The 24,507-nt window shown below is 48.5% G+C and overlaps 1 protein-coding gene across 1 annotated transcript; it reads left to right on the forward strand.

Annotated features, from left to right (window-relative positions):
• Nucleotides 1-3,740: 3,740 nt before the first annotated feature.
• Nucleotides 3,741-15,969, forward strand: LOC122163879 (UAP56-interacting factor-like). Its single transcript, XM_042825427.1, has 9 exons — nucleotides 3,741-3,843; nucleotides 6,323-6,466; nucleotides 9,737-9,879; nucleotides 11,701-11,825; nucleotides 12,522-12,603; nucleotides 12,874-12,917; nucleotides 13,003-13,077; nucleotides 14,072-14,183; nucleotides 14,917-15,969. The coding sequence occupies exons 1-9, from the start codon at nucleotides 3,762-3,764 to the stop codon at nucleotides 15,010-15,012; spliced, it is 903 nt and encodes a 300-aa protein (XP_042681361.1). The 5' UTR covers nucleotides 3,741-3,761; the 3' UTR covers nucleotides 15,013-15,969.
• The last annotated feature ends 8,538 nt before the right edge of the window (nucleotides 15,970-24,507 follow it).

Here is a 24,507-nt window from a genome sequence, read left to right on the forward strand (position 1 = left end):
TCCCTTCCTCCCTTCCTCCCTTCCTCCCTTCCTCCCTTCCTTTTTAATTTTGAATAATGCATTTGCCATGCAGCAACATGCTTTCCTTGTTTGTTTCTTGGAAAAATTCAAAACATATCCTTTTCATTGGAGGTTTATTTTAACGTCAAGAGACCCTGAGAAGCAACATGAACTAAAACGACTCCTACACTGCAACCAGTGCTGTTATCAATGTACCTCAGCTTACCTGGATGCAGCTAGTAGTGTACAGACTGCAGCAGAGCTACAAGTCCCCTGTCATCCTGCACACGTGTGAGCTGAACCCAAGCCTATGCTGCTGCTGTTATCTTTAATGAAGTATGCCATGCATTTCTCAAGTCACAGCTCTGATCTCACACAAGACAGTTTAAGATAGGAAGTAGCTGCAGTGACCTTGTCCTAGATAAATGTACATGAGATGATCAGTTGTACTGTGCTGTAATACAATGGTTTTGGTGTTACATCACCCTGCAGACCTCCAGATTTAGACATGCATTTTGATGGGGTGGTTTTAAGGATGTTCTGCATAGTTCAGAGGTGTAGCTCATGGGTTTAGGAAGAAGGGTTTTGCATGTACCAGCCTGAGATCTCAGTCTTTGCTACACATATATACAGAGAAAAAAAAAATCCTTCTGTAAATTCCTCTGGTTTTACAGCACTTATCTGTTAAAAGCATTAAGACTCAAATCATGGAGTTCTTAATTAACTGTTATCAAGAAATGGATGACCTGTCAGCGGAAACTGAAGCTGATGCTGTGTGTTCCTCAGCCCCCTCCTTACATGCCGTTACAACTTCTGCATAAAAACTGAAGTGCTGCCATCAAAGCAGCTCACATTATGGCAATGGTTGAGGTGGGGAAAAATAACCACCATGGAGGTTTCTCGGTAAACCTGTAGAACAGTTTTGTTCTCTTCCATCTTCCCAAAAAGACGATTTTCAAGGACGTGGCGAAAGGTGAGAAAGGCCGTGTAGAATGGAGCTCCCCCCAATTAAAAGGCCCCAACGCCCCCCCTGGTGGGCGAAATATGAAATATCACCGACATTCCCGATGGGATTTTTGGCCCTTTGTGGAAACCTTTGTTGCTCCTTTGGGCAATTCTGGTCTATATTGGAGTGCTTCCATACCAGCAGGTACAAATGTACACATGTGGATATGAAACACTTCCCTGGCATGTATCCCTACAAGCACTGAGACCTGCATGCCAAGCAAAAAAATCTGTATTTTTATATACCAGCATAGGATTTATTTCAACAACAAATCACCACCAGTTCATCAACATGCAAAAGATTCACTAAATCTACCCAGAGACTGAGCAAATATTTCAGATAATACAAGTTTTTGAATGCTGGCATGTGTTCCCTTCTCCCACTGCCTTCTATTTTTATTTGTTTTTAGCTAAAAGCCTTCTGAGGTTCCTTAGGGTTTGCCTATGTGACAAAAGGAACACCTGATAAATTATAAAGCTCCCTGTCCTGAAATAACACTCCCTTTTCATGAAGGAGTCCATCTAATACCTAAAGGGAGCCTACAAACAGGAAGGGAGTCAACTGTTTGAAAGGGTAGATAACAGCAGGATAAGGGGAAGTGGTTCGAAGTTGAGGGAGGGAAGATTGAGGTTGGATGTCAGGGCGAAGTTCTTTACAGAGAGAGTGGTGAGGTGCTGGAACAGCTTCCCAGAGAGGCTGTGGATGCCCCATCCATCCCTGGAGGTGTTCAAGGCCAGGTTGGATGGGGCCCTGGGCAGCCTGGGCTGGTGTGAAATGTGGAGGTTGGTGGCCCTTCATGTGGTGGGGGAGTTGGAGCTTCATGATCCTTGAGGTCCCTTCCAACCCAGACCATTCTATGATTTTATGATTCTGCCAACTAAAATGACTGTTATGTTGGAAGTTGCTTTCAGTATTCCTAAACTCTTGTTTTGTCTCTTGTTTCCCTAAATAGGATAAAATGGAAACACAATTGGAGATCTCTCAGTTGTTGCTTTTAGATACTCTGAATATACAAATGCATACTATTTTCTCCTTCCCTTCCCTTCCCTTCCCTTCCCTTCCCTTCCCTTCCCTTCCCTTCCCTTCCCTTCCCTTCCCTTCCCTTACCTTACCTTACCTTACCTTACCTTACCTTACCTTCCCTTTCCCAAGCACTCAATCCTGCTGAGTGCCATCCACATTTCAGGAGGCAATCTTTGCCCTATTTGTTTGCCTGTAGAAATGTCTCACCCTAAGTACAAGCTGCCCAGATGGGAAAACATGTTCTGAAACCACAGAACACAGACTTCATTCTGAGACTCATGTGGCCTTTACTATGCGTGCAGTACAGAAGGTTATTTCCGAGCACTTGTACAGAAGCTTCGGAAAATGATGCTCTTCCTTTGGAAGAGGAGTGGTTTTTCCCCCCTTTCTTTTTGACAAAAAGCAGAAGGCTGCTTGGCTGCCGTTTGTGTTCAGGGAGCAGTGCCAGAACTGCTGTGACCCAGAGGCAGAATGGTCCCCCAAAGTACTGCACTTCAGTAAGCGATCTGGGGGTGCTGAGGGACCATCCCACATGGCTGCTGTCCCCAGGACAACAAACTTCACTCCTGAGCAGGAGCCAAGTGTGCTTCCTCTGCTCTTTCCAGTTTTCAAAATGAGCCAAAGTCATTCACACAGAGTCACACAGAATCACAGAGTGGCCAGGGTTGGAAGGGACCTCAAGGATCACGAAGCTCCAACTCCCCCACCACATGAAGGGCCACCAACCTCCACATTTCACACCAGCCCAGGCTGCCCAGGGCCCCATCCAACCTGGCCTTGAACACCTCCAGGGATGGATGGGGCATCACAGCCTCTCTGGGCAGCTGTTCCAGCACCTCACCACTCTCTCTGTAAAGAACTTCGCCCTGACATCCAACCTCAATCTTCCCTCCCTCAACTTCAAACCATTTCCCCTTGTCCTGCAGTTATCTAGCCTTGCAAAGAGTTGATTCCCCTCCTGTTTGTAGGCTCCCTTTAAGTACTGAAAAGCTGCAATGAGGTCACCCAGATGCCTTTTTTCTCCAGGCTGAACAAGCCCAGCTCCCTCAGCCTGTCTTCATAGTGGAGGTGTTCCAGTCCTCTAATCATCTTCGTGGCTCTCCTCTGGACTCTCTCCAACAGCTCCCTGTCTTTCTTGTACTGGGGGCTCCAGACCTGGACACAGTACTCCAGATGCGGTCTCACAAGAGCAGAGAGGGACATCACCTCCCTGTCCCTGCTGGCCACCCCTCTTCTGATGGAGCCTAGGATCCTATTTGCTTCCTGAGCTGCAATGCACATTGCTGCCTCATGTTCAGTTTTTCATCCATCAGGACCCCCAGGTCCTTCTCTGCAGGGCTGCTCTCAAGGACCGCTCCTTCCAGTCCGTAAAAATGCCAGGGATTCCTCCGGCCCAAGTGCAAAACCTTGCACTTTGCATCCTTCGTTTGCCTACTGTATCTTTTCAAAACGCATTTTCTCCAGGGCGTAATAAACCCCGGAAGAATGGGATTCGGGAAAAGCGTCGGTACAGCGAGACTGAAGGCACTGTGCCCGGCGTTAAAGCCTTCCCAAGGATGCTGCTGGACTGCGTAGCGAGCTCGGAGCGGTGCGGGGCTGCCCGGACAGAGCCGTGCGCTCAGGGGCGGGGTGCCGGGCCGGGTTGGTGCGGTGCGGTGCGGCGGCGGTGCCGGCACATTCCGGGCAGGCGCACTGAGCTGCGCGGGGCGGCGGCACTGCGAGTTCGGAGCTCATGGAGGTGACGGAGCCGCAGCCCGGACCGAGCCCCGCTGCGGGGCCGCAGCCTGGAGCCGAGGAGATTGACATGTCCCTGGGTACGTGCGGTGATTGGGGAGCGGGGCTCCGCCGGGCCGGGGTTGGTGGGGCAGCGCGGCTTGCGCTGGGAAATGGGGTGCGGGGTGTTAGGAGGTGGTGGGGGTGAGCAGCGGGGCTGTCGGTGCTCCCAGCCCAGGGAGGGAAGCGGGCAGGGAAAGGCAGAGCCACGGGGGTGGCTGGAAGCACGGATTCGGCCCCGTCCCGGTGCTTTTCTGGCAGCACCCCGTAACTTCAAAGGGGAGAGGCTTACGTAAATGAGCCTCTATTGAAATAAAGATATGAGCCATATCCTCGGGTGTGCGGCTATTTATAGCAGCTTGCTCGTGATGCTCGCCATTCCTCTGGCAGCAGAGATGTGAACTGTGCACAAACAACTGCCCTTTTATTAGCTCTGAAGGCCTGGACTCCAGGGCTGGGGCTGTAGATCTCAGCGGATCGTCGTGTTGACATCGCCGAGGAAGGAAAGTCCTCCGGCATCTCTTAATGTTGGGTTTGTGTCCTAACACAAACCGTGTGTCATTTCTTCCCAGCGATGAGCCACTTGCTGGGGATAGCACAGCATATTCTCCTACAGATTCCTTGGTGCTGATGCACACTTATTTTAATGGCAGCATGAGGATTTTCAGCAGGAATTTGTCTGCCCCCTAATTTTTCATTTAATTTTTTTTTCCCCATGGTGTTGCCACCCTTGAAGATCTAATTCTGTCTTGAGGGCATCAGGGTACCTGAAGTGACCTCCCAGGATCCCTCATTTAGTACCCTCTTACATTGCTCTGTTAACCCCCATCATACTGATGGGAGAAGTAACGGTAACAACTGATATCCAGAGAACTGGAAGGCAATGGATTGGGCAGCTGAGCATCCAGCTCCTCTCCATTCCTTGCGAGCCCACACTGACAACCTCTTTGCAGAGGAGGGGCTGTAGGCTTCAAAGCAGCCTGCGCCCCAAATAGCACATGTCCCAGAGGCACACTTAGCTGGGAACATTAGCACATTCATACCCAGAGCATCGCTCAGTCTCTCCCAACGTGCTCTCCTCCTGGCAGACTTGATAGAGAAATCACAAAAGCAGTCACGCAGCTTATTCTTACATCTGCTCTCATTTGCTTTCCCTGGGCCTTATATTAATTTGAACATGGGATTTTCTTGATAGAAAATGACAGGTGACAAGCACTGGAGGTAAGATGTGCTGTTTGTGATAATAGCCCTTTGAAAGCTAATGGCACTTCTGTGCTTCCGCTCCGGTGGTTCATTAGGGAGCTGGAGTCATCGCTGCCTGGGAAAAGGCCTGATTGGGATGCTTCTTTCCTCCCTAATTTGGCAAAAGGCAAAACGTTTTGATTGGAGCTCACTAGATGCAGCTCTGTTACTCACTGAATATTGTCTGGGAGGTCTGAGGTTAAAAGAGGAAATTGTTGGAAAATATGAATTGATCAGGAGACGTCCCTTTGCCTTCGCCATTCCTCTTCATCAAAACAGCTTGAATTAAAAAGACCTCTTTGATTTCAAACCAGCTCAATGGGAACCAAAGAGTTCCCATACTCTACCACAGAATATGTGAGAAGCGGAATCTACCCAGATAAGTGAGAAAATCAAGAGTCAGCTGAAGATTGTGGCACTTAAAATACAAAGTACTTCTGATATTCATGGTGTGTGTTGCTTTGATCTGATCACATCCATAGCTGTGTTGTCTTTGGAAGATGGGAACCGAAAGGAAACCATCGTTCATGGCGAACAGTGAGTGTCTGCAGGGCCATGACATCCCCTCCTCTCAGTCACCCTGTATAAGTGAGGTTGTTTCCCTGCACCAAACCTTGGTTTTCCCATTTACAGATTTAGGGACTGAGCAGATTTTCACCCTGCAGTGTTTGTACAACCCACAAACAGCATTTGTATGGGTTGTGCATCAGGGGCTCCCATGTCTGGCATTGTTGCTCTTTGATGCTTTTGCCCATTCTTCTCCCTTTGACCACCTCCCAAGTCAGACCTCCACCAAAAATGTTTTCTGATGAGCACAATGTTGGTGTCCATGGAAAAATCCCTTCCTTTGTGTGGGCAGTCTTGGGGACTGGATCCTTCAGTGGGACATTCCAGGCTGGATGTGGCTCTGGGCAGCCTGGTCTGCTGGTTGGCAACCCTGCCCATGGCAGGGGGTTTGAAACTAGATGATCATTGTGGTCCTTGTCAACCCAGGCCGTTCTATGATTCTATGACATGGGTCTGAAATCTCCATCCTGCATGTAGTGAATACGTGCTGGATGGAGACGTAATTCACTGTGCTCTAATCTCCAGCATGCAGTAGCCAAGCAAATGGAGCCTGTGCTTTCCTAGCTGAGCTTAATCTCATTGTCTGGCAGCATCACTTACAGAACCACCAGCCTTGTTTTCACCATGGACAATTCCAAGCACCAAAAATGGGAATGACTTTGGTAGAAAGTGCAGCTTTGATAAATTTCCCCTTTGTGGCTGTGATTTTAGATGACATCATCAAGCGTCACAGGAAGGAACAAACAGATGCCAAAGCTGCAGGGGACGGCCGGAGACAGCAGACCAAGAACAGGAATTTGGCATATGGGTTCGGGCGGCCCCGCTCCCGTGCCTGGATGCAGAGGAACTTGCAAGGTATGGGAGTGCCGTGGGATGGCAGAGATGGATGAGAGGGGATCTCCTTGCTGTTTGTAAATATCTGAGGTGCTGCAGTCAATGGGACCTCATGATCCCCAGAACCCAACCCCTGCGGTTCTGTGATTCTATGGGATTCTGTGAAGCTGCATCACTGACCTGGAAAACATGTTTGTGTGACAAAATCAGCTCCTAAATCCTTCTCCTATCTAATTCCTGCGTGCATGTAATATGCACTTGGGTGCTGAATAGCTTTTCTCTCTGCAACAATAGAGTAACAGGACCCTTTCAGAGCATAAATCCATCCATTTCTCTCCCTTCCACCCTCCCATGAATTACTAATTCAAAGTGACTTAATATCTGTTCTCTATTCCCTTTGGCTTTGCATATTTTAATTATGCCTCTTCTGAATCCTCTTTTTCCCAGAACATGTTTAAATTACCCCTTCAGTAACTGCCTTTGATAGCTCCGTCATTGGAGCTAATTTATCACTTTCGCCAACCGTGCTATTTTTATGATGAGTTTTTTAATAATGCCGTGTGATTACACACTAATCTCTATTTGGTTCCACTAGTTTTATCTTCCAGACTAAGGAGATCTGCTGCATGAAATGCCATCTTTGTTTACCATCTTTTTCTTTTTCCTGGCTGCTGAATCACCTCGCTGGAGATTTTAGTGACATTTTGCAGCGACGCCTTTGCATTCATCCCCTTGAGTGCAAATGGCACACGAGGACAGGAGGATCACTGGGAGCACTCCCAGTTGTCTCAGATCCGCCTCCCACTCTTGCATTCCTGCTTTCCGCCACACATTGCCTCACTGAGATTTGTCCCAATTCAAAACAGTGCTGATATTTCCCCTTTGCAATTTGATTTCTCTGTCCAAAACGGAACGTGGGGTTTGATATTCTGCTGCTGCTCAGAAGTCAAACGTGGGCTATTTTTGCAGCCAACCTTCGAAAGCAGAAACTTTTGTTAGTCTAAGTATTTTATAGGTTTAACCGGGCCTGAATTCAGCCCTGCTCAGGGCAGGGACCCACTGTGCTCTGCAGAGCTGATGTCAGGAGTAATTTTAGGCAGCTCAGCATGGCTGGGAATTAAGCCCGTAATTCTTCAGGGGCCTCATTCCTCTTCAGTCCCTGCTGAAAGGCAGCCCCTCGTGGGCTGAGATGTGATAACTGTTATCAACACGCCGATCAGTACAGCACAGCACAGCAATGGCAGAGCTTTGGGAAGGTATTATGCTGATGGGAACAGCAAGAGAACTCATGCAAGCTCTTATCTTTCCTGGAATTCAGCTTAAACCATCTCCCAGTGGTGGGGGAGAGTGATGATTTTCAATGACAAGAGATTCCAATTTCAAATCTCCTCTGAGAAGTGGGCCTCAGGGTTTCTCCCCAGCCTGGCTAGTTGGGCAGAGAGACTCCTGGCCTTCACATGTGTGCTCAGAGCCAGGTTCTGAGCCTGCACCCACAGACAGGGTGCTAAAACTGGGGGATTTTATCTTTGATTAAGCTCTTGATTAATAAAGAGCTCTTTGATTAATAAATTGTAGAAACATAGAACAGCTTCGGTTGGAATGGACAAGATCCATTTCTGTCAACTGCTGTGGTCTGGGTGCCCCCCAGTGGATCTGATTGCCCAGGGCCCCATGCATGGCCTTGGGCACCTCCAGGGATGGGGCACCCGTAGCTCTGGGCAGTGCCAGGGCCTCACTGCTCTCTGGATAAAGAGACTGACATTTAACTAAAATCTCCCCTCTTCTAGTTTAAAGCCATTCTCCCTTGTCCTGTCACTATCAGACCGTGTAAAAAGTCACTCTCTCATCCTGTTTATAAGCTCCTTCAAGTACTGGAAGGATGCAGGGAGGTCTTCCTGGAGCCCTCTATTGTCTGGGCTGAGAACGCCCAGAAATACCTGCCAGACATTTTGCAGAGATGGAGCCTCCTGTGTGCCACATGTCAGGACACATATAGGACACATATATGAGGAAGCCCTGATCCCCAGCTGGCACAAACAGGGTGCCCTCAGAGCTGCTGGCCCTGCAGTCAGTTATGTGCATGGGCTGGGATGCGCCTGAGCGCACTGCTGAGCTGCAGCTCTCTAATAGGGGCTGATGGACAGCAGTGTGCTTTGCTGCTCAGGGTTGCTTTGTGCATCCTATTGCTCTGGTGGGAAATCCACAGATGGGCTCAGTCTCGTGCTGGAAAGAAGATGTTGTGTTGATAGAAGACCCTAACCCTAATGCTAACCCTTACCTTGTAACTGGTGTCAGCATGCTCTGTGTTTCACCCTGGGGCTGGAGCCTTCATTAATCACCTGCTGCCATCCTTCCTCACAACACTTCACTTCTAATTGCTCCAAGTCATTATAAATGTAGGAATCGATGGAGTGGGATCAATGCACACATCCGAGCATCCCATGGTCTGTGTCTCTGAGGTTCTCGTTGGTGTGGGGTTTTAATGCATGGTTACTGCCTGCTGAAATTCACTGCTTTTTTGCTTGATTTATGCACCCCAGTGGGGGTGTGCGCAAATTTCACTGATGGAGCACCTTGGAAAATGGCTATTTAATTATGATACAGAAGTTTATCTTATGGAGTAATTAGGCTTTAATGCACTGTGCCTCTCTGAGTGCTCTCCTCTCGATGCTTCAGCAACACTCAGAAATCATAAACAGGCGTAGGGGAAAAGTTAAATGCGAGATGAGAGGTTTCAGTGTATACACTGTGCATTAACATGAAGAAGCAGCAGAAGATGCTCCCTTCAATCCCTGCAGTAAGGATATTTCAGACCGAAAGAAAATAGATACGGGTGGGCTCATCCTCCCTAGTGGAGTAGTGTGGGCACTCAGAGCTGCTCCAGCAGCTGTGGGTTTGGCTCGTGGGTATCTGAATCACTGTATGTCTGTATGGAAAGGCTTTTCCATTTCACAGTTAATTCATGGCCATGTGAGCCCTGACGAGAGATTGACAGCTTTCCTGATGCGAGTGTTCCTCCTTTATTAGCAGCCAGGACTGTGGAGGGCTTTTTTCTTCAAATGATGCATTTGTCAGTCGCATGGATCGTGAAAATGTCGGAGTGAGATATTGGAAATTATTTTATATTGTGCTAAATTGATTTCCTTTTCAGGATCAAATTAGAGTGATTCTTGTCACGCTGTTTATACAGATACTCCTATATCATCCTAAGGCAACCTTGCAAGACATCTCCAGAACTGAACCCTGACGTGAGTTTTGAAGGTCACTGACACATTGTGTTTGTTATCTTAGGACCCAACCGTTTTAGGAGAGGCTTTGGACAACAACAGAACAACCGACGGCAATTCAGGAACGCTCTGCCCGGCCCCAGGAGAAGAGCAGCTGCTGCACTGAGTGGAGTGAGCCCTTTAAATCGCCCAGCATCAGCTCAGGAGGTATGGGAGGAAAAGAGTGCAGCTCTGCCCAATGATCATGTAGTGGTTGGCTGGGTTTTCTGCTCCTTCGTCACCCCTAAGGACAATCAGCATAAAAAATGCACAGGCACAGTCTTTTATGTGCCCATGTACAGCATTTGTATGCATAGGTGAGCACACATGCATGCAAACCAGCAATTTTCCCATTGGTTTTATAAGCATAAAGCTTGGCATGTTCATCCTGAATTGGATTCTATGGGTGTAAAGAAAAAAAGTGTCCTTCAAAGATTTGTTTAATTTTTTCAACTATTGCCATAAAATCCAATTCCTCACCATCCCCATCTTCCTGTTCTTATTTAGAGGTGACATGGATATGGTTATGGATGTGGTTCCCATATTATCCTTTAGATAATAGGGAAGCAAGATGACACAAAAGTGGTTTTAGTGGAAATATGTTGACGCCTTTCCCAGAGTTTATCTCTAAGTATCACTAAGATCCATCTGGCTTGGTGTTAATAAAAGGTGGAAATTGAGCAAGTGGACAAGTCCTCTGGGAGAAGAGGTTGTAAAAACTCAATTAGGAGGTCACATGTGCTCAGTGAGCTTTTGGAAACGCCAAAATGGTGACAACAACTTTAATGGCTGTGTCCAGGAAGTGTGAAGCAGAGAACCCCAAAGTAAGCATGCATGCACACGGAATGTGGTTATTCTTGAAAATAATGACTGCAGTGACTCAGATATGTATGGAGTGTGGCTGGATATTAGCAGAAAGCAATAAGCAGTTGCTAGGAGGCTTAATTCTGTGATAGCTTCCTTTTCTTTTGTAGGAGTAAACCAAGTGGGAAGGATGTGGAAACACATCTGAATTATTGAATAGCAGCACTGATGGTGGCTGTCCCGCAGAAATTGCCTGAGAGGCGTATGTGGTTGTGTGTATAAGGACATGCAGGAGAACTGTGCTGCTGATAAGAGCCTTCTGGTGCTTCAGGCATCAGACATTTCAACTCTTTGAAAGGGCAGATAACAGCAGGACAAGGGGAAATGGTTTGAAATTGAGGGAGGGAAGACTGAGGTTGAATTGCAGGGGGAAGTTCTTTCCTATGAGGTGCTGGAACAGCTGCCCAGAGAGGCTGTGATGCCCCGTCCATCCCTGGAGGTGTTCAAGGCCAGGTTGGATGGGGCCCTGGGCAGCCTGGGCTGCTATGAAATGTGGAGGTTGGTGGCCCTGCACGTGGCAGGGGGTTGGAGCTTCGTGATCCTTGATGTCCAACCCTGGCCATTCTGTGATTCTGTGTCTGAACTGGAAAAGGCCAATGACTGAAAACAAACTTGAGGCTATAATGTGTTGTGTGAGATTTGTGCTCCACACTTTTAGTTGTTTTTTTTTATTTCTATGCTGTTAAGATGAAGCATTCTCCCTCCGACTTGTGGTGTCATGCCCAGGACCTGCAGTACATGTTCCAGTCATTGTCAACGGTGTGTCACAAATCCAAAAGCTGAGAGTGCAGCAACTTGGTAGAAATATTCCAGCTATAGTTGCTAAAGACCGTGACAGACACCAGGTTTGAGTAGGTTTGGTAGGGAATCAACTTCCATTAAGAAAATAACAAAGTCTTTGCTGCAAGACAGCAAAAGCTGCAAAGGAAAAAACTGTTGTGAATGGCAATACGGGAATGGAGGGCAGAGAGCTGAAACCCCTCTGCCACAGCCACCAGCAGTACCCAAGGCATCAACAAGCATCAGTGCAGTACTGTCACTTCTCCTAACTTGTGCTGTCGCTCTGTCTTTGCCTGCATGGCATCAGTGCAGGTAGCAACAGCTGGCTTGTCTCTGCTCTTCCAGGGCAACAAGAATGAGGATGCTTTCCCCAAAAGCAGCAATGGGCAGCCTGAGGCACGGCGACAGCCACCACCCGGCCCCAGGAGGTTCAGAGCAGCTGCTGCCAGCACCAGCGCCCCAGGGAGAAGGTAAATGTTGGTTCCCTGTGGCTCTGATCACAGTCAGCTGTGTGCTTGCATGATGTGAGAGGAGTGCCCTGGGTGTGTTTGGAAAACACCTGGACACAAAGCAGCTCTATGTTAATAAGGTGGTATTCGATCTGTCACTGGATTTTAGTGAGCGTGGAGAACACGACTGTTCTATTGGCATTCAGCATCTAATCTGCCACTTTGGGAAAGCTTTGGAAGGATGATATAGCCTTTATTTTTACAAAAGCAGAGGCTTTGTCCCAAGGGGAAGGCAGGGAGTGGGGCTAACTCTGGGCACAGCCCCGGGGTCTGCCTAGATGTCCTCGCATCCTCCCAGCTCAAATGGAGCTTGGTGTCAGTCTTGTCTTTGCTGTAAGCAGAGCATGGACAGAATGGCCTCCAGGGGTCCCTTCTGACCATTCTTTTTTTTCCTATGATTTTGTTCTATCATTTTTCTTCCAATGAGAAGAACTCAAAGCAAACACAAGCTGTCCTTTCATTCAAGCAGAAAAACTTGTTTCTCTGAAATCCTTTGCTGGCAGAAAAACCCATAGTGCTGAACTTGGTCACAGATATCCTCATTTACTTCTAATGCTGCTTTTCATACCAAACTCAGCTATGTGCTACAACATTAAACTTTAGGAGAGACCCGATACAGTGCTGACCTCCATTGTTTTCTCTCCTGCCGCCCTGCAGGCCCTTCCTGCTGAACAGGGGACCAGGCTTCCAGCAGAAGCGGATGCAGCAGCGGTTCTCCAAAGCCTACATCCAGAGAGGGGTCAGTACAGAGGCATTTTTATACTACCTGCTGTGGATGACAACCCTTCACTTTTACCAGCCCTTGCCCAGTTTTATCTTTGCTTCCAAAATAACCAAGAGAGGTGGTTGCCAGTTGCTTTGCCTATGCAGCAAGAAACCCAAGAAAAACAAGTTTTGTGATGACACAGAGAAAGAGCTTTTCAAATATACCAAACAAAATGCTGGAAAACGAATCACAGGTTCTGACTGATAATTATTTAACTGATCCTTTTTGTCACTGATTTCACAGCAAATGGATGCTAATGCAGAAGGGAAACCACCAAGGATGAGAAGGTAATTGGCGACAAAGGCACAGAATGAACGTGACTTGCTCTTTCACGCTTGAATTGAAGCTGGAGACATCTCACTGTCTTGGCAGGTGGCAAGTGAAACCCAGCCCCGGAGCGGTTCTGACGGTTTCTGTGGCTAATCCCCAGGCGAGCCAGACCAACACGTAAGTAAATGAGTTGATTTGTTAGGATGGGAGCCCTACAAAAGCCATTGCTAATCCCTTTAGCGTTATCGCAGCTTCATGTTTTTTATAATAAGTGCAGAGCTAATGGTTCGGCCATCAAATGGTGAGCAAATGGTGCCTTGTTTTGGAGTATCTGAAAGGAGACAGTAATTATGTGTGGTTGGCTTGGTATCCAGAGCAAGGGGGAGTGGGAGCGCAGGCAGCACATGGCTGCTCACGGGCTTTGTTGGAGCATTGCTGAGCTGCTCGCAGGCACATGGCTGGAGGAGAGTGGCCTCAGGCCTGTGCTGTGCAGGGGCAGGATCTGGTGGGTGGGTGAGGGTAACTGGACCCAGAAAGCATTCCCTGGTAGCTGCAGTGCTGGAGCTCAGCTTGTACAGCTGCTGAGCACCTCTTCATAGAATCATAGAATCATTAAGGTTGGAAAAGACCACTAGGATCACCAAGTCCATCCATCAGCCCACTCCCACCATTTCCACTAACCATGTCCCTCAGTCCCATATCCCCATGGTTCTGGAATACCTCTAGGGACAGGGACTCCACCACCTCCCTGGGCAGCCTGTGCTGGTGCATCATCACTCTGAGAAGTTGTTTTTCCTAATATCCAACTCAGACTTTCCCTGTCACAACTTGACACCAGCACCTTTCATCTTACTGCTGGGAGAAGAGGCTGACCCCCACCTTGCTACAACCTCCTTGCAGGGAGTTGTAGAGACCAGTAAGGTCTCCCCTAAGCCTTCTCTTCTCCAGACCAAACCATCCCAGTTCCCTCAACCATTCTCCATAAGATTTAACTCCAGACCCTTCACAGATCTGTTGCCCTTCTCAGGACGTGCTCACGCAGATCTCTGTGATTAACACTGGGAGAGGCATGGGCTGCACACGGATCTCTCTTAACCCTATTAGTTTGCAGATAACAGGGAGCCACCTGCCTCAGCTCCATGTGTGACCACATACCTGTGCTTTCCCCCAGGCTTGGAGCCAAGCGCCCTTTCTTGCGAAACCAGAGGCCCCCGCCACGTATCACCAAGCCCCAACCCAAGGGGGTGATGCTGAGGTTCAACTTTCGTGCCATGGCCAACCAGGTAGAGGAGCACCGAGGGGACCGGCCACATCCCGCACCCTACAGGAGCCCTGTTGCTTGGTTTTGGGGCTGCCAGCTGGGTTTATCTAGCACAACCCATGAGGACAGCCCTGCGGCCGTGTTGGCTTGGGTGCTCACCAAAATGGCAGCACCTGAGAAGACTATTTGGCAGCTACAGACTCATCCCTGTTACTCCTGCTCTGTTGGTCCCTCTTGTCCCATTTGTGTGCTTGCTCGGAGTGGGGAGGTGCTCCCTGGGAGCGGGCCTGGGCGGGGGCAGCCATGTCACCGCTGGTGCTCCCCCATCCTCAGAGAGATGCAGCACCTCTGGGCTTTGCTCTTTTTTTGCTTTGGAGGACTTTTCAGTGCCACGTTTTCCATGTTTTACTCCAAGAGCCCCGGGGCGGGTCAGAAATCCTGCTCCACCGTCCTTCATCGCCAGCTCTCCTTGTCTGGACGGTTTGTTTGCTCCTGACGCCCTGTGCTCACACGCCATCTGCTTGCTCCTGTTCTTGCCAAGGACGCCCGCTCTCTGGGGGCTGGGCACTGCTTGGAGGTTTTTCAGCCGCACACAGTCTGTCGAGCTCCTTGTCTCCATGTGATGGGTGGTTTAATTGACTAACCGGCTGCGACGCACCCTCCCAACTGATGGGCTCTAATCAATACCCTGCTGCAAGCCCGGCTGCGCTTGGCCACGAGCCGCAGGACTGACATGCTCTCCCTTTCCCCCGCAGACCAGCCTGACGCTGGATGAGAGGTTCTCTGGGCTGAGGAATAAGAGGCGCTTTGCAGCAGCCCGCAGCGCCCGCCGGACGGTCACCATGCCCTAGCAGCACGCACTCATCATGGGGACGGCGGGCAGCAGCCCGGGCCCCGTAACAGCTGGCTCAATAAAACTCGATAGATTCCCTCTGAGGTAGCTGATTCGACAACCTGCTGTCTACTTCCTTCCGTGCACAGTGAGCGAGTGATTGAGGGCAGGGATGAGGCGGCACTACAGTCAGGGCTCTACGCAGTGTAGGGAGGTGGTGGAAGGGGGTGAGTGGAGGTGGACTTGCTGTGCTGGGCTCCATGGAGCGGGGGCCCCATTCCATCCCCCTGCCAGGCACCAGAGAAGGGAACAGCATTGAGTCCTTGGGCCTGCCCACTTGAGATACCAGCAAATATGGTGGCTGTGCCAAGGATGTGCTCCATCATTCTCCACCTGAAAGCCTTACAGCGTGCAGCCAGGACCCCCGCCCAAAAGTTTGCAGTGTAGGACCTTCCCCATCCTCACAGTGCCTCACCCTGCCTCGTTAGCAGCCCAAAGGCTCAGTTGGAGCGCCCTGCTATTCTGAGCACTGAGCAGATGGGTGGTCTCAGCCCAAATCTGTGCTTCCAGTGCTGTGTAGGTCTGCACTGGGGTCTTTGCAGGTGCAGCTCCACCCGTGCATAACCATGCTGATGTGGGAAGGAGGCCAGGCTACACAGCACTTGGCTGAGAAGTTAATGAGCTGAGATGAGACGTTTGTTAATGAAGCCCCGTACCAAACATGAGTTGCTGATCCATTCTCTGCCCACTACTGCAGCCAACACTGAGCGAGCCAAGCACAGCCTGTTACTGGGCCCTAAGCTGTAAGTAAAGAAGTAAATATTTCATAGACTGCTTTACATTTTACACTGAGTGTCTTTAACAAGAGACCGGATTCGGGGTTGATTTTATAGGAATGTGTGAAATGCTGCTAGCTGGTTGATTGAGCAGTGATGTATGAATCCAATGCACTGAATAAAAAACTTGTCAAATGGCACCTCCAGTTATTTCCTCTCATTTAACAGGGTTTGGGTGCAAGCTCAGCCTCTTGGCATGGTCCTCAAGGGGTGCACAGCCACCTTGGGTGCCCTCTCCCCGTTGCCTCTTTGACCACTCTGCACATGTAAGTGAGCACTTGGCCACCCCTTGGCAGCATCACTGCAGCATTTGACCTCCTGCCACCATTTCTGTGGGTCAAATGACCTGTGAAGCAGCAGGAGGTTTTAAATAGGCTCCTTGTAAAATCTCAGTTGTTACTCTGCTTCTGCTTTTAATGTTATCAGCAAAACTATCAGAGCAGACCTGGCTCTGAGTGCATCTGAAGCGAAACGAATGCAAACGGGTTTCCAGCCTAATGAACTGAGGAGGGGAACTCATCTCTTCATGCAAATAGTGTGGAAGTCACTGGAGATGAGCAGGAAATACAGTAACAAATGACAATAGACCTGACTGCAATTGTACCTTTGCTGTAAGTATGGACAAACGATGGGAGATGTGCTAAGAATAACCTGATACCTCCTTACACCATGCTACGAAGGCATGGAGTGATTCCGTCCTTGTGTTCAGCATCCCCTGGGTGTTTAGAGCTCACCCTGATATTCCTCTCCTAGGAGATGTTTATTAGCAATCCCTACCTTATATTTTTCTAAGGACTAAATTAAAATGAAGGAATTGATGATAAAAGGTATGCTTTCTTTCTAGCCTGATTCCTGCACAGGGCTCAGTGAATTTCCATGAAACAAGAGACAAAAAGTGGCTGCGCAGAGAAGGGCACCGAACTTACAAGCAGCAAGAAGTCACAGCCAACATGCTAAAAACACAGTAGGAAGGGGGCACAGAGTCAGTTTGCTCCAACAGGCATAAGAAATCCTTCTTCTTCTGTACTGAAACAGCAGAATAATGCTCTCTAAAGTTATACCAGTGCTGCATTCTTCTCTGCTCACCTTCTTTCCAGGAGCAGAGCCTCAGTACAGCCCAGTGCCCGCACTCTGGAGATTTATCTGGGGCTGTGATCGCCTTTGCAGCAATCCAGCTCTGCTATAGCTGCTGGAGACTGCAGGGCTGAAGCCAGCATGATATTTGAGATGGACTTGTACGGGGACTCTGTGTTGTTTTCTGTTCTTTCCTAACAATTCCCAACATTCCACTTGCTTTTGGACCCAGAGTAGCAGTTTGGGGTAGGAAATAATGCAACACACTTATGCTGGTTTAATGAAACAAGTTTCCAGGCATAGATTTCAGCTTCCCAGCAAACACCTTCTGCAGAAGCTGTTCTCACAGCACATGTAGAGAGCACACCTGGAACAACTGCCTGCAAGAGGTGGGCCCAAGGGACCCGACTTCTCTATCTGATCCTTCATGCTGACATTTGGTATTTGCTGTTCACTGGGTGCTTTGGTTTGATGCTAATAGTTGTCTTTAATGAGCTTAACAGGCAGGGAGAAAAGGCCAGCTTTCCCTGCTCACCAGTTCTTGTTGATTTTAGTGCTGTGTGACCGGGATTTGTGACTTCCCAATGTTTGGGGCACTGCTGTCCCAGTAGCACAGGGCAGAGGGCAAAGCAGTGCCTTGGGAACAGCACGGCTGTAGGGACCTTGAGAACAGAAATACTTTGGGCACATCCAATCTATCCTGGCAACAGAGCAGCAGCTGAGGCATGGAGCAGGGGGCTGGAGCATGTGCCAGCAATGGAAAGAGGAGCTGCTCTCCCCAAACGCCAAGTCCTCTCCGGTAAGAACCAGCTGCAATTGTACCTCCAGCACTTAGCAATGGCTGCAGCAATCTCTCTTGCATTGCACTGGGGTTCTTGTGCCACCATTTGCCAGGCTGGCTGCAAAATGAAGGCAGGCAGTGCATGAACTCACTGCCCTGCACGGGGTGCAGCCTGCTATCAGCAGCAGTTGCTGTGTTTTGGGGGTTCTTGAAGGCACTCAGCCAGAAGCTACAGGCAAAATGCTTGAAGAGAAACCTGAGATTCAAACGTTGTCTCAGGCACCACAGCTTCTGTGAGGGCTGGAATAAACTGAGCAACAAGCAGAGCACCAGCCAGGCAGGAACCAGGAAAAGAGAATCACGATGGACTGATAAAAGATTCTTAAACCCCCAGGTTGAATGGACAGGTGCCCCTCACTGTGGTATAGCAATGGGCAGGATGCCTCTGCAGCCAGCTCTGCTCCGTGCCCCACACAGATGGGGATGAAGCTCTGCTCTATTCCCTGAAAATGGGACAATTCTTTCCAGAATCTGACCAATAGCCTCTTCACTTCCATTTGCAAGAGAGCTGTTTTTCCTCAGTGCAGGTCTCATTCACTGAAGTCTTATTCCCTCTGTTCATCTTAATCAATCCTGACCATTTTTATAGGGAACATAAAGTGCTAAGACGTGGAAGAAAAAGGGACAGAAAATTAGATTTGTTCTTTATCCACTCAATAGCAGGGGTTAGGATTTAGCACTGAGCCATGTCCTAAAGGAGATCCTTCCCATCTACATCAGAACTGCTGCCAGCTCTCAGAGTTTTACTGGAAATCCTGTGATGGTGAATGCTGCAGTAAAGCCCATTTCCTGGAGACAGGTCAGGACGCAAATGTCTCAGCTTGCCTATATTAAAAAGTAAATTCCCAGTGCTGTGTTTGTGCATGGGAAACCATGGCCCAGGAGTAACTTAAAATCTCAGACGTCAAATTAAATTAAAAAAAAAACCGACGTTTTTTTGGGGGGATGTCATATTTCTAAATCTACCTCCTGAGGTTTGGAGCTTGACTCATGACTCTGAAATGCTCAGAGCACACTGAGAGACCAAAGTGAATCTACAATCACTTCTCAGTGTGGATGAGAATCTCTGCATTGCTGCCAGCACTTTGAGACCTTCGTCCTCTCATCTCCCAGTGTGCTTTGTCTCACTGCAGACCACGTTGGTTGCAGAAGCTCCAACACAGCAAGAGATCTGCTCTCTCTGTAGGTCAAGACCAGGGGAGAGTAAAAAGAAGATGCTTAGCTCTAAATCACACCAGGCTGTAGCTATTAACTGTACTCCTGCTGAACTCCAGGAGGAGGAGGGCAAGGCGTACAGCCTTCCCACCCCATGCCCTCTGAGCAATGGCACTGGAACCCTCCAGCCATAGAAAGTGAGGATGTCCCCATTTCTGGCCACAAATAATGGAGGTGTACCATGAGGTGATGGAGTGTGGTGACTGAGGGGAATCCTGGAGTGCAGCTCTGCCAGGGAGCACCACCACGTGATACCACTGTGCAGGACAGCAGTGTTTAACTCTAGCTATGTTACACCACATTAAGCCTTGTGAAGAAGGTGGCTGCAGCAGCTCTGGGCTGCAGGGAGCACGGACCCTATGTATAGAATTTCCCCGGCCCAGAGGCAGCGCAGCACAGTGATTCATCTGTGCATTTCCTCAAAGGTTCTCAGTGTCAACCAATCCTAGGTTTCTTAGTTGACCACAGTTAGTGCTGGTATGCAGAAAATGCCTGGGTCTGAGCAAAGGCAGGAATCCCACTGCAGTACAGCATCTCTGAGCTGCCTGCTCTGTATTAATTGACAGAGCAACACTCAGTGCTCAAGCCCCAGTTTCCATTCTACCATTCTGTAGTTATAATATTTCCACAAGATGGCGAATATCTTGTGAAAAACCTCACCTGAGGAGGGACTGAGCTGAGGTGTCCATCGGGGTCTGTCTTCTCTATCAGCTGTAGGAGCTTGTAGGTCCTCAAAGCAGCATGGACTCAGAATGAATGGTGCAACATGCAGCGAGCACTGGTGCAGGACACGTGGCACAGCTGAGTGTTTGCTCACTGTAAGAGAGGCTGAGGTCAGGTACCTTTATTTGCACACTAGTGGTGCTGGAAATTGCTTGTGTGCAATGGAGAAAGAACGCAACTCAACAGCTAGAGACAGGAACAAGATTTCCTTTCTCTCTGTATAAATCTGTAAGCTGTTCAGAATTTTTTATTTTTATTTTTATTTTTTTGCAAGAAACAGCAAAACCACCAACTAATTCCCCCTCAGCACAAGAGTAAAACAGATTCCCCAGGGATCTCAGGTTCTGGAAGAAGAAAAGCCTTTTGAAAGAAATCATCAGCATTCTCCAACTCTACATGAGTTCTCTCCCTCAGTGATAGCTGTGGGAAGGGAAAGGGGATCACTGAGGGGCAGGGGGATGACCGCAGCTGCATGCACAAAGCTCCCTCTGTTGCACATCCACACACAGATCTTCTGCAGGGCTGGGACACCAGGCAGTAGGAAGGAAGCTGATGAGACAGAGGCATTTTGCAGCCCACCGTGGCCAAAGGGTTTTTCCACAGCAGTCACAAAGTGCTGCAGGGGATGTCTGGGTGTCAGCATGTACCAAAGACCTCCTTGTTCCTTGGGTCTTCCAGGGCAGCACATCCCAGCGCTCATCCAACTGGCACAACCAACGCCCTGCTCCCTGCAGCATGCAGCTGCCATTCCTATACCCAAATGTGATGAAAGCAGCATTTAACCACACCTTTGGAAAACTGGGTTACGTTTTCACAGCTACCCAGCAGCACACCAGCAGCCCCAAGGACTGGCTGCACTGCCATTCTGGAGTTGCCTTGGCTTTACTCGGTGCAACAGGGCTAACATCAGGGTCAGAAGCACCTGATTCACACTACTGAACACATCTGATCATGAAGCCACAATGCAGATGAGCAACAGAGTGCTTCTGGAAGGAAAAGGGGCTTTTGTTTATCACCTGTGGGATGTTGTGGAGACGTATTTGTATCCTCCCCCAGCTCTTGAAGAGAACCAGAAGCATTCTCAGAAAACCACTGTGCTTCATCAGAAGCTTTCACTGCTACAAATGAAGCAGGTTTTTATACAGGTTATTACATACAAACATCCTGACAAGATGGGATATTCAGCTTTCTCTCTTTTGTATGCTTTGAATCAAGGCTTCAGCCCTGCTTGACACTTTGCAGTCTCCACCCTACACCTTATCAGCACCTGCAGGTGCCATTCTGGCAGCTCCCTTCCCATGGCCATACTGCCTTTGTCTGCACCCAGCACCCAGCCCTCCCCAGTAGCTGCTCAGCACTGCAATCTGCAGTTCTGAACACAGCAAAGGGAAATATTCAACAGCTTTTCAAAGAATATTCATCAAACTAGAACAGACAGGAACTTCATGCCATGGTCCAACTGGTGAGAGAGGTCCTACTACATCCTGCCTGAACTTGGCTGTTCATTTTTGCACTAAGACATGCAATGTCCCTGCCTGTAGCTACACCAGCCTTGCATTCCCTGCAGCTCTGACTTTAAGGCACCCTGCTGACTGTGGATGGTCCTTTGGCCATCCTCCTGCTTTGTCCCACAGCAGCAATGGGCTCCCATGGAGGAGGAATGGGCAAAAGGGAACACAGTTTGTTTCAGGCATGCCTTTAAAGGAATGCAGAGCATAAACCTTTTAAATCATATGAAAACCCAACTGATCATCTACTGTATTACTAGCACTGAATTCGCTTTGGCTCACTCAGGTCATTAAATTCTCTTTCATTCACTCTTGCTGACTTGGGTTAATCATGTTTACTAACCCACAGAAATGCTTGACACATTTTTTTCTCCCCTCCTCCCCACTTTTTTTTTTTAAATTCAGCATTCCCAGAAGTTGCTGGTTGCTTTTAAAAACGACTGACAAAGTAAAACCTGCACAATGCATGAGAATGCAATGCACAAGAATGAAGAGAGAAGCCCACGTCATTTTGCTCTGTTTGCCAAATCACATCAGCAGTATCAGTACATTTCTACTCCCTGTCCTGAAAATTGCACCATCTCAGCCCACTGTGCTATTTGCTTGCATTTTTGGGAGGAGACAGTCTAGAAACAGATGATGCAGTGTTACTCTATAGCAGGATTTATGCACCTTTGCACTGCTTGGCTTAGCATGCGTGCATTAAATGTTATCATAAGGGCTGGATGGTAAAGTGGTGAAATCATCTGAGGGTGCAACAGGCCGAAGAGGCACAACACAGTTCACATCCATTAGAGCAAATTCTGTCACAAATATTCTTCTGGTGGCATTTGCCAAGAAAATCAGTCACTTTCCCAGCAAGCAGAGGCTAAAAGGCAGACGGTGTTTTTCATCATTAGCTCCTGCTGCTTTCCTTGTGAGTTCTCTGTCCACAATGCTGATACAGAGCCCAAATGCTATGAAAGAACTAAAAGGGAAGCAAAGATTTCTCAGGCTTCTAGTAAATGCCTCAGGTCAAAGACCCTCTGAGCTCCTGTAGAGCTCTGGGGACAATGGGAAGGGCTGCTGGGGTTCAGGGGACCCATCGTTGCCCCCAGACTTTTCCCATTGCTCCTTTCCCAGATGGACAGTCAGATTTGGGCTTGCTTCTCGGGTACATCTTCCTCAAAAGTGCAATTTGCATTGAAGGCAGGGCAAAGGACAGCCCAGTGCATGCTGCCAAGCACTCTGTCATCCCTTTTCACATCATTTTCTATCTTCTACTGCCACTCTGTGCTGCACTGGCAAGTGTGGTGCATTCGTTCGTGTTATCCCAATAAAGATGTCAGCAGATTTGAGAAGACAGATTTGTTTCTGCTCTACCAACACCAACAAATGCATGCTTTTGTTTTCCTTTCAACACAAAAGTATGGCTTGCTGGGGTTTACCAACAGTTTCAGAGTAGGATTTGGATCTCCATTCAGATCCTGTCTAATTTTAGATCTAGAACGTATTGCCACTGTTTGGTGAGCTTTGAGTGTCTGGCTGATGCTGGCTGAGAAAAGCTTTGGGATTTATTAGAAGCCCTTGAAAAATACTGCATTTCACTTGGAGGAAGCCACTGCTGGCTTCTGCTGCAATTGGGGTCTGCAGAAGGAAGACTGCAGTGATCGGATCAACATTGCACACTCCCAATGCAATACTCAGACATCTGCTTTGTTCTGTAATAGGATGTTCCCAAGGGACTAATTAGTCTTGGCTTCGATACTATTTGCACAGCAACCCTGTTTGCCTTCAGATACCTTGTTACAGCAGCTTTGGGAGTTCATTTGTTTCATCTGATCAATGGAAGGAAGCTGGGGAGAGGAACACATTTTCCAAGAAGGAACACTAAGCCCTGATATAAGTCAAATATGTTGTGCTCAGAGCACCACCTGCATTCCATTATTGGGAAAATCCCCATTGTGCCAGGATCATCCCAAGACACTCACCCTTTTCCATCATTCTTTGCATCTTTGTCATTCCAGCCACAAAAAAAAGGCATCCTAAGACCTCTCCCTGAGCAGTCCGTAGGGTTATAGGTTATGGCATAGGAACCACAAGGCAGAGCCAGGCCCTTTGACTCAAGGAAGGTAACATGTAACAACCAGGTGGTGCTCAGATGTGCACAGAGTCCCACAGTCTGCAGTCAGGCTTGAAAGAAGGTAGCATGGCATGAGTAAGGAAATTGTGCATGAACAGAGATGCACAGAGCTAAATGCAGCATCACAGTGGAAAGATTGCTTAAAGCCAGTAAGTCTTCTCCTAAACAGAAAGGTTGAAATGTCTAATTCCTGCGGGAGAGAAACTCACTTCCCCAGCTGCCAGTTATTGCTGTGGCTGCAAAGCACACACTGCAGTGCTGCCTCTCTCCAAGATGCAAAGCTCTGATTTCCCAGCACTCACGAATCACAGAATAGAATCACACAGTCATCAAGGTTGGAAAAGACCACCAAGATCATCCAAGCACCAACCCATCCCCAGTGACCATGTTGCTCAGTGCCACGTCCACGGCATCGCTGAGGTTCACAAGGCAAACCCCAACACGCTCAGCAGGCTCAGCACAGCTCTCCATGCAGCACCATCTCCCTGATGTCCCCACTCTGAATAATCTCACTGAGGAGGACACCACATCAAGCCCCACCAATAACCTGGGGTTGGATAGTCTTGTTTCTTGGCTAAACAGTGAATAACTGAATGTGGTGCAAATAGCTACAGGCAAGTCATTTTGGGGATATGGGTGCACAAACATGTTTTTCTGCAGGGCCACGGCTGAAATGTCCTGTTCTTTCTGTACAAAAGCCTTTTCCCCAGCCCTGGCTGGCGTTTGCTCTTAGAAAGGAAGCTCAAGTAATTATTTTAAACAATAGCCTTGCTAAGTATCTTAGCATGGGAGGGAGACTCAGCTTTTGTTGCTGAGCCCCCTGGACAGATCAGGCTCATGGGTCGTTGACAAAGGGCATCTTCCAGGTTTTTATTTTGCCCTTTTTTATTTATTTATTTTTTCTCCCAGTTATGAATACCAAATCCTTCCATCTGCCTTCCCAGGAAAACACAACCTTCTCCTCAGTCGATAAATAGGGTTTTCCCTATTTTCCATGTGTAAGGGGCATTTTTCATTCTGCAAAGCCCCCAGGAGACATCACTACCAGCTATAAGGCGCTGCCCAATCCATGCTGCTGCTGGATGCCCCCATTCTCTATAGCACACAGCAAGGATCACACAGATGGAGCAGAGGGCCCGTGCCTGAATTTCTGAATTGCCTTCTGTGGGCATCTCTAGTCCTCCAGCTGCAGCTC

The sequence above is a fragment of the Centrocercus urophasianus genome, unplaced genomic scaffold (assembly GCF_019232065.1).
Source record: "Centrocercus urophasianus isolate 14NV4802_14NV808 unplaced genomic scaffold, USGS_Curo_1.0 seq_24, whole genome shotgun sequence".
In the NCBI taxonomy this organism is placed as follows: Eukaryota; Metazoa; Chordata; class Aves; order Galliformes; family Phasianidae; genus Centrocercus; species Centrocercus urophasianus.

Coding starts and splice junctions, on each gene's coding strand:
- LOC122163879 (XM_042825427.1), top strand. CDS start 3,762: ATGGAGGTGACGGAGCCGCAGCCCGGACCGAGCCCCGCTGCGGGGCCG. Junction 12,918..13,002: donor AAACCACCAAGGATGAGAAG/GTAATTGGCGAC, acceptor CTGTCTTGGCAG/GTGGCAAGTGAAACCCAGCC. Junction 14,184..14,916: donor TTCGTGCCATGGCCAACCAG/GTAGAGGAGCAC, acceptor TTTCCCCCGCAG/ACCAGCCTGACGCTGGATGA.